General features: G+C 40.8%; 1 protein-coding gene across 6 annotated transcripts in view; it reads right to left on the bottom strand.

The window, feature by feature from the left end:
* Positions 1 to 215: 215 nt before the first annotated feature.
* The window catches only part of EDEM3 (ER degradation enhancing alpha-mannosidase like protein 3), a 96,595-nt gene continuing 86,509 nt past the window's right edge, over positions 216 to 10,301 (bottom strand). For 5 of the 6 annotated variants that reach the window (XM_060295384.1, XM_060295394.1, XM_060295398.1 and 2 more), the window contains one exon: positions 217 to 4,363. In XM_060295384.1, the coding sequence (XP_060151367.1) occupies positions 3,954 to 4,363 (410 nt within the window). In that variant the 3' untranslated portion in view covers positions 217 to 3,953. Of the gene's footprint in view, positions 4,364 to 10,301 lie in introns of all 6 variants that reach the window. The other variant, XM_060295386.2, reaches the window with a different exon arrangement.

Raw genomic sequence — 10,301 nt, 5'->3', positions numbered from 1 at the left:
TTTCAAGATATCTGTGTTCAGAAACCCTGAAACAGTACAGATGAAAAGCATAGTATCACAGTATCTGAAAGTGGCTGCTAAATGAAATGGTCTCACTGGAATTAACAAGAGAGGTCAGTATTACTCTTGATGACAATATTAAAAGGACAAGTGATTTTATTAAATATTAGTAAACTCAAAAAATAAACACGTTACCAATATTGACACTGTGAATTACTAACTCCACTCTGAGGGTCCTAGTTGAGTTGTGGAACTGTTCAACATATGTTTGCATGTCTATACTCTAAGTTGTCCCCCAAATTTACTCTCGTAGGGTAAAATGAAAATTAAAGGGAAGACAGTGGTGAAAAAAATGTAAAGATATCAAAGTATAAAGATATGCAAAATGATGCTAAAAATTAAAATTAAAACTAGACCAGGATATTTACATATTTTATTAATCTTTACAATCAGTCATTATAATCAAATACACAATTATATACAAGGATTATATACATTTTGCCCAGACTTTTACATCACAGTACATAGTTTCCCTTAGAAATATTGTATACATTTATCACCAAACAATAAAATCCAACAACAGTAGTGTTACAGCACCTGTTAGTACAGACATCTTTTTCATAAATTACATCATAAGAAAATATACGGCTGTAAATTGGGCTTTTAAAAATGTCTTTTATAAAATCTGAACATACAATATTTCATTCACAGAATGTTATTTTTTTCTATGTTCTGACTGAAGCCTTGTGCATAAAACGACCGGTTGGAATATTTATTAAATGCCCCCACCCCCGCCTCTACAATTATAAGCACTATTTGAATTACTGACGCTGAGCTTTCTTTATGATGAATTTGGCATGGGGTTTGGTGAGGGAACAAATGCTGGTTTTACTATTATAAGGGCTGTGAGATGGTAATTTAAATTTAAAAAATCTCGAGAGCATATTAGAGAAGTTAAAATCACAGAGTGCACAATTTTTTATTTTACCCTCTTAACACTGTGAAGAAAAAGGGAAAAGTATAATGTTAAAAAAAAATTGTTCTGAAACAACTGTATTCTTGTTGGAAGCCTATTAAAAGTTAAAAAGAAAACCTACCCAACAAAATATCCCATCCCAAACATATCTGGTAAATTACAATTCTTTCACATCTAAAACTTTATGGGAAAAGCACTGCAAATTAGGGTATATCATTTTAATGGACCTTCCTAAGCAGAAAAAACTATAACTATTTTTAGTAGGTAAACAAGTGAAGTTTTAAAACTTGAAAATACCTGAATTAAATACTTTCTCTAATATCTAACTTTTAACTTTCAGATAAAATCCTTACTTGATTCCGGGTTTGTAAACACTGTATAAATCCTTCTTAGTCAATCAATCTTATGGCTGTGGTGATCACTTCAGCTCTATCTCTATGCAGTCAACATCTAACTGAGGTAGACCAGATGTTTCTAAAATTCAGGGTTACATAGAATCCCCTGAACCTTTAGGAAGTAAATAAAATGCTATAAAAGATTTAAAAACAAAACATTTTTAAAAATGCCTAATGATGTTGAAATTTTTTAATGAAATAAAAAACTTTGTGGCAGTATGTCAATTAAGAATGGCGAGTCAATGACAATGTTGGAGTTTTGAAGCTGAACACTATACCTTCTTTTCCTAGCTAGGGAAAAATCACATATAATTCCTTCTGGGTATTAAGTATAATTTGTTAAATTTTTTTCCTTTCTTTTTTTTTAAGGATTCATTTTTCTAAACAAGCCAGCAATTTGCTTCTAAACCACAATGAATTGCAACAACTCCCCCTAATGGCCAAAGAAAGGGTAAGTGGCAGTAAGCTGGCTTTTCCTTGTATGCCACAAGATCTCTGCTGGAAATAAAATTATGTTGCTTTGATAACTTAGAAAATTTAGATTTAGACAACAATGGCTCTGAGATACAAAAAGAAAATCAAATCAATGTATATAAGGCTTCTGTAATCCAAGTCTTAAAAGGAACATCTCCTTTTCTCCAAGCCCCAGTCCTATAACTCAAGGCAAGTCAAGTAATTAAGCTTCAGCTATTTTGGCAGCTTTGAAACTAAGATGAACAAAGCACTATGTCTATCCTTCTGTATACTATATGTATTATAGTTCTATCTTCTTACACCAAATTTCACATGCAGAGAGACTAAAAATATCCATTTTGGTGTCAGGTTTAATTAAGGGCCAATAAAGGTCTGGTATACTACTCTTTTTTCCCCCCCTCAAAGTGAATTCTCTATTAGGTTTATTACTCACTGACCCAATTAAGTTTAGCTGGAATTTTTGAAAGCAGCTATTTATCCCCTTATAAAATAACATGTTTACCTGGGATCTAAGACATACTGTACATGAATATACACAACTACAATACAGCACTGCTGTTCTTTTAACAGCTCCATATACAGTTTAAGTTCATCAGTACCTCAAAAACTATGTTTTAAGAAAAAGGGTTGTTATACAATGTCATGGTACAGAAAAAAGAAATTAAGTCTCAAATATTCCTTTAGAACTGGTTCAGGTAAGTTTAAAAAAATAAATAAAATGAGTAAAGCCATGATTTCAATTACAGGGCTGTCTACAGATATCAACAACAAAGTTTTTAAAACTTAAATGTGGCCAGCACCAGACTGCCACACACACACACACACACACACACACTCAGGCAAAGGAAAAAAAATTCTCATTAAGCTATATGGCTATATGTTAGTTGCTACTGTGTGTTTTACACAGGTTACTGTAGACTAATTTTCAAGTCCATATCAAAAGGAATATTTGTTTAAACAAAAAGCAAACTTAAAAAAACCATGATTCAACAGAAAATGTGACAGACTCCTTAGGTGCAACTTTAGAAACTAGTTTCAAAGGAGGAAAATAGTAGTTACTCCAGAATTTTTAGATCACTACCACAGTTTTATCATGGCTCCCTAAGATAGAAAAATGGAACAAAATGTATTCAGCTATTGGCAACATAGGCCTTGTGGCTCAAAATGCATTCTAAACATGGGATGGAGTAAGGCTGATGGCTAGAGGTAATCACCTCCAATGAAATGAACTGGAAAAGATTTATAATTTACCCTACAAAGATATTAACTTTAAGTTCCATTTCAGAGTAGTCACAGCTTTCCTTACGGAAGGCCCAATGGCAAGTTCATATTGCAACATTATAGTTTCTCCCTTGCTCCATTTTTCAAAAGTATTAAGTAACCAATTTCCACGATATATGACCTTTTTACCTGGTCCCAATGATTAGTCTTTATGCAGAGAACTCACTGAGAAAGTACACTGGCTTCACCTTTGGTTTAAATGAAAAGGACACTGTTAAAGAGGGGAAAAAAAATCAAGTCATCTTGATCATGTTACACAATGAAGCAAGTGAAAATGATTAGCAAAGACTGTTTTCACCATGAATGTATTTGCTTCATAACCACTTAGGTCACTTTTGAGTGTTTCTGTGAAGGCAGCATAACCAGAATGCCCAAAATACTCCTATGTGTTTTCCCCAAAGAGCCTCTAACCCCAGAACCAAGAAAACCGAGAGCTTCCTTCAATTAGAAAGTTGTACAAATTCGTATTCCCCACCTCACAGTTAACCGAATTTGTTTCTTATCTACCATCTAGAGAGTGCAGAAATCTGGTTCCTAGAAACGCCCAATAATCTTTTCCTGGCCTGAGATGCAGCAGGATGGTGCAATGCTGTCACCTGAGGGGGAAACTGTGAGTTTGCATTTTTGATGGGACAGTTATAAACAAGGTCAGTTCTAACACAGCATGTTCCAGATTCCTATGATAACTAACTCTCCCAGTCAGAACGTGGTTGTTCATCACCATACTCAGAGCCTCCCATGAGAGAGCCTGCTTAGTATTAGGGTATCTATTATCCACAGTTTACCTTTTCTTTTGAAATACCTACCACCAGGTAGACTTTAGTGAGTCAGAGCTCATCCTTCTCCATCATTTCAAATGCTTCTATATCTTCATTCCAGTCTGCTAATATGGAGTCTATAGGTTGGACCTTTTTACCCCAGCTAACATTAGGATTGGAATCCTCCTCAGTTTCTGATTGTTCTTGAAGTTGGTTATCTAAATCTGTACATTCACCATCAAGACTTGTAGTCTCATGGTTTTCCGTGGGATTAGAATTCTGTTCAGAAGGAGAAATGCTTGCAGCATTGTCCGTATCTGCTGGAGACAAAGATTCTGGGTGAGAGTTTAGAGAACTTTCCTCAGGAGACTCCTGACCAACCAAATCAACCTCCTGAGAACTTGATGCAATCTGTTCAGCACTCTGATTCTGAGAATCATTTTCAGAGGATGGTTGTTCTTCATTTTCCATCTCAGGATCTGTATATGAAAGAAACAAACTTCATGCTACTTTCCCCACAAAACATGTACTATCACATTCTCAAAACCATACTGGTTTTGATAATAAAAGTTAAAGAAAATCATGTTAATGCAGAATGACTCTAATAACTAATAAGACTGCCTTCAATGGGTATTAGTAAGTGCCAAGAAATATACTAAACAATAATACTATGAAAATGCATATAAATTTGTATTATGTCTCAGATTTATTAAATATTTAAGTTCAGGAAAGCCTGCACATGAGAACATATTAAATAGAATACATTTTATTTATTTTAATTATTTATTTTAAACATCTTTATTGGAGTATAACTGCTTTACGATGTTGTTAGTTTCTGCTGTATAACAAAGTGAATCAACTATATGTATACATATATCCCCATATCCCCTCCCTCTTGCATCTCCCTTCCACCCTCCCTATCCCACCCCTCTAGGTGGTCACAAAGCACCGAGCTGATCTCCCTGTGCTATGCAGCTGCTTCCCACTAGCTATCGATTTTACATTTGGTAGTGTATACATGTCAATGCCACTCTCTCACTTTGTCTCACCTTACATTTCCCCTCCCAGTGTCCTCAAGTCCATTCTCTACAACTGCGTCTTTATAACTAGAATACATTTTAAACAGCACATGACATTGCTGTATTTTAAGATAATATTCTTTGAAAAATGAAATTCCCACTCAGTAAACCATGAAAATGCAGATAATACAAAACTTTGAATGATTCATGGATATCAATGTGATTGATCAAATACAATATTTTCATAAACACAAAACCAGTTTACAAAACTTCTATTTCATTATTGGAGATCTATGAATTCTAAGATATAATCATCAAATCCACTGGAAAGATGAAAAGCAGTTTAAACTTCTTGTAATGAATATAAAATAAAACCACTAGAGGCATTTTATTTAGGGTTCCTACAAGAAAGTGCTTAAATATTAGCGTCGACACCCACATGCTGCATTCTCAGACTGCCGTCAGTTGGTAAAGATCTCCCGAGTGTCCACCGTGTGGCAGACACTGTGCTAGGGATAAAATGAGGTGAAAACAAACATGTGACCTGCCCTTCTGAATCTTATAGTCCAGCTGGGGAAAACAACGTTTAGGAATAATCACATAATAGAAAACTCTGTGACACATGTCATGGTGTTAGGAAAGAATATGGAGATTTGAGGGCTTCCTTCAGAAAGTGATACTTAACTGTGATATAAAAGATAATAAGAGTTAATTAGTCAAAGAAGAACGGGAAGATGGACTTATTATAAAACCAGAAAAACTGAAGGAAAATACAGGCATTCAGCGAGGTAGAGGAGGGTGTGTATACATATACCCTAATTAGGTAGGATTACCTGACTAGGGAAGTTTAAGATAGTTCTTAGGTGGGGTTTGTCAGGGGGAAGGAGGGCAAGCGGGAGGAGTCCCCACACATTCTCTCAGCTGTGGAAAGGGTACATTTTAATTTGACATCAAGGCAAACTATGGTGGGGCCCAAAGAAGAGAAAGCAGTGTCTGGCTGCTTAGGGCTCATTTATGCTAGGCTACCCTAAGTTTGAGGGAGAAGGGAGAAGAACCTTCAACTTTGTTTCTAGATTGCATTAATCTAGCTTAGAAGAATAGGAAAAAGTGTAAGGTTATTTCTTCTAGTAATAAAGACTGATTTTGGCAAAAAATCACTCTAGGGTTACATGTTATATAATATTATTTTGGAAATCTAGTTAATAAAATGGAATAAGAATAGTATAGGCTCCAATCAAGATGGCAGCAGTGAAGAACGTGGAACTCACCTCCTCCCACAAATACATCAAAAATACATCTACAAATGGAACAATTCTCACAGAACACCTACTGAACACTGGCAGAAGACCTCAAACACCTGAAAGGACAAGAAAGAGCTCTACGTAACCAGGTAGGACGAAGCGGGAAAAAAAAGAGGAAGTGGGACGGGACCTATGCCCCTGGGAGGGAGCTGAAAAGAGGAAAGGTTCCTGCACCCTGGGAAGCCCCCTCAGATCAGCTGGGACAGAAAGGCAGCTTCAGAGGCGCAGAGGAGAGTGCAACAACCAGTTTGTGGCAGGCAGGAGAGAGATCCACACAGACTGCTGTACCGCTACCCTGCGCGCCCCAGCCTGAGACATGTGCCCGCTGGTACAGGCAGGGGCCGAGTGCTGATACTCAGAGTTTAGAGGACAGACCTAGGGAGAGGACTACTGTTGGACGTTCAGAGAAAGCCTGAAGGGGCTGGAGTGTGGTATGGCTACAGCCGGGGGTGTCTGCAGAAGCCCAGACCTGCCACAGAACTGAAGAGCCATTGTCAAGTGGGGCACAAAGGGAAGGGTGCCATGGCAGCCCCTTTCTCCACATGCCAGCCTCTGCCCCCACAGACTCTGGGACACTGCACACCAGCCACAGCCTCAGGGGCTCCACACTCAGCAGATTCCTGCAACCCAGCTGCCGCCTCAGGCTCCCACCTGGCCGGGCTCAGGGGTCCCAGCCACCGCCTAGGCTGGCACCTGCACCAACCACCACCTCGGCAGGCCCCAGGAGCAGACACCAGTGAGCTGCCCACGCACAGAAACAGGCCTGAAACCACAGCGGAGCCCCAGGGGCCGCGTGACTTGGATGCAGGGTTGCAATCTCTCCCTGCAGCCGTGTGAGCCGTGTATTTACACCCTCGCTGCGGGCTTTGTAAATTCAGCATCTGCAGGACATCTGAGTAGACCATAGGTGCTCCCATGCTGGGCTGGGTCTGGCCTTAGCAGCTGTGGGCTTTGCGGGCGCGTGCACATGGGGGCTGGGCTGGGCCTGGGTTTGAGCTGCCTCCATAGCTCCCACAGCAGGTCCAGGTGTGCAACTACTGCAGTCCTGGGACCCGGCTTTAGTGGATCTGTGCTGGTGGCCTTGTGAAGACAACACCTGAGGGACACCAGGGCTGACTGCCAGCATTCCCAAGGTTGAGATGGGGCTGAGGGCAGTATACTTTGTGAGCCCACACAATGGGTGACAGGTGACACAACAGAGCACACTCACTGGTGAACAGCTCTGGTAGAGGAATACTCAGTGGCTCCTCTCCCTGTGGGAACGCTCCAATCCCACCTACCTCACACTGCAGCTCAGAAACGGATCTGGGGGCTTCTACTCCAACAGCTAGGGAACAGACCCAGCCCCTGACAGGGAAGTAACAACCACAGAGCAAAAGAGGAGGCCCCGATCAATATCCAGTGCAGGCTCTGGTCACCACAACACCAGTCACACCTCCTATCAAGGGGATAACAGCCAGCATACACAGGAAAGAGGCAACAGGCATCCACACTAAAAACAGCCCTCACACCAAAAAATATTAAACCCACACAGGCTATACAGGGATGCTCCCACATAAAAAGAGCCCTCCAAGACCACATAGATAATTGTTTCTCCTAAACTCATAGAGCAAGAGAAGTATAAGTAAAATGAGGAAGCAGAGGAACCACTCCCAATTATTAAGATCAAGAGAATTCCCCTGAAAGAACAAACAATGAAACAGGCCTCTTCAGTCTAATAGACATCGAGTTCAAAAAGGAGATAAGAAGGACTATTGATAGAAATGCAGATTACTATTACTAGAAACTATAAAAAGGAACCAAGAAAAATTAGAGAACTCATTCACTGAGACAAAAGCTGAGCTAAAGGCAATGAATAGCAGAAAAAATGCAGAAGAACAAATAAGTGATCTGGAAGATAGAATAATGGAAATCACCCAGTCAGAACAACAGAAAGCCACATGAAAAATAAAATGAAAGCAATATAAGAAAGCAATATAAGAATAAATAAAGCATGCCAATGTACACTTAGTAGGGATCCCAGAAGAGAGAGAAAACAGGATTGAAGATGTCTTTGAAGAAATTATGGCTGAAAACTTCCCAAACCTAACAAAGGGAACAGATATCCAGGTACAAGAAGCACAGAGGGTCCCAAACAAGATAAACTCAAACAGACCTACACCAAGACATATTATAATAAAAATGGCAAAAGTTAAAGAAGATTCTAAAGGCAGCAAGAGAAAAAGAGTTAATTAGAAGGGAAACCCCCATAAGGCTATATATCAGTTGCTTTCTCTACAGAAATGTTGCAGGTCAGAAGGGAGTGGCAAGATACATTCAAAGTCCTAAAAGGGAAAAATGTGAAATGTAGGATACTCTGTCCAGCAAAATTATCAAATTTAAAATCAGAGAAAGAATTTCCTGGACAAGCAAAAACTAAAGGAATATAGCAATAGTAAACCTATCCTAAAGGAAACATTGAAAGGTCTTCTCTAAATAGAAAAAAAGTTAGAATCTTTACGGAAAAAAATCATAAATGGAAAGTAAATCATTTAAATAAGCCAATACACAGATTTTTAAAAATCACAATTAAAAAAAAATTTTCTGTGAAAGCAATGATAACCACAACGAACAGCAAAAGGATGAAGATGTAAAAGAGGACATCAAAATCATAAAATGTGGGGGAGGAGAGTAAGAAGATGTAGATTTATTTTTTCTAGAATGTATTTGAGCCTACATGACTACCAGTCTAAAGCAAGCAGATATAGGAAGGGGTTAATATACTTGAAAAACAGGGTAACCACAACTTAAAAACATACAATAGATACACAAAAACCAACACCAGATTTTATGAATCTATCACATACAACAGATTCATAAAACAAAAGAAAATCATCAGACCACAAAAGGAAAAATGGAAAGAAAGAGAAAGGGACAAAGAAGAAATATAAAATCAACAGGAAAACAAGGTTTAAAATGGCAATAGGAGATTTCCGGGAAGATGGCGGAAGAGTAAGACTCGGAGATCACCTTCCTCCCCACAGATACACCAGAAATACATCTACGCGTGGAACAACTCCTACAGAACACCTACTGAACGCTGGCAGAAGACCTCAGACCTCCCAAAAGGCAAGGAACCCCCACGTACCTGGTTAGGGCAAAAGAAAAAAATAAACAGAGACAAAAGGATAGGGAGGGGTCCTGCACCAGCGGGAGGGAGCTGTGAAGGAGGAAAAGTGTCCACACACTAGGAAGCCCCTTCACGGGCGGAGACTGCAGGTGGCGGAGTGGGGGAGCTTCGGATGCGGAGACTGCGGGTGGCGGAGTGGGGGACCTTCGGAGCCGCGGAGGAGAGCACAGCAACGGGTGCGGAGGGCAAAGCGGAGAGAGCCAGGAGAGGACTGACGGCGGCGTTAACACAGCCTGAGGAGGAGGACTGTTGGCGGCGTGAACACAGCCTGCAGGGCGTTAGTGCACCGCGGCTAGCCTAGCTGGGAGGGAGTCCGGGGAAAAGTCTGGATCTGCCGAAGACGCAAGAGAATTTTTCTTACCTCTTTGTTTCCTGGTGCACGAGGAGAGGGGATTAAGAACGCTGCTTAAGAGAGCTCCAGAGACGGGCGCGAGCCGCGGCTAAAAGTGCGGAGCCCAGAGACAGACATGAGATGCTAAGGCCGCTGCTGCCGCCACCAAGAAGCCTGTGTGCGAACACTGGTCACTATCCACACCCCCTTCCAGGGAGCCTGTGCAGCCCGCCACTGCCAGGGTCCCGGGATCCAGGGACAACTCCCCCGGAGAACGCATGGCGCGCCTCAGGCTAGCAACGTCACGCTGGCCTCTGCCGCCGCGGGGCAGCCCCGCACTCCGTGACCCTCCCTACCCCTGGCCTGAGTGAGCCAGAGCCTCCGAATCAGCAGCTCCTTTAACCCCGTCCTGTCTGAGCAAAGAACAGATGCCCTCCGGCAACCTACACGCACAGGCAGGGCCAAATCCAAAGCTGAGCCCCTGGGAGCTGTGAGAACAAAGAAGAGAAAGGGAAATCTCTCCCAGCAGCCTCAGAAGCAGCAGATTAAAGCTCCACAATCAACTTGATGTACCCTGCATCTGTGGAATACATGAAT

Source organism: Globicephala melas, chromosome 1 (genome assembly GCF_963455315.2).
Source record: "Globicephala melas chromosome 1, mGloMel1.2, whole genome shotgun sequence".
Taxonomy (NCBI): domain Eukaryota; kingdom Metazoa; phylum Chordata; class Mammalia; order Artiodactyla; family Delphinidae; genus Globicephala; species Globicephala melas.
The sequence above is the reverse complement of the archived record's forward strand: the minus strand, read 5'-3'. Positions and strand labels throughout refer to the sequence as shown.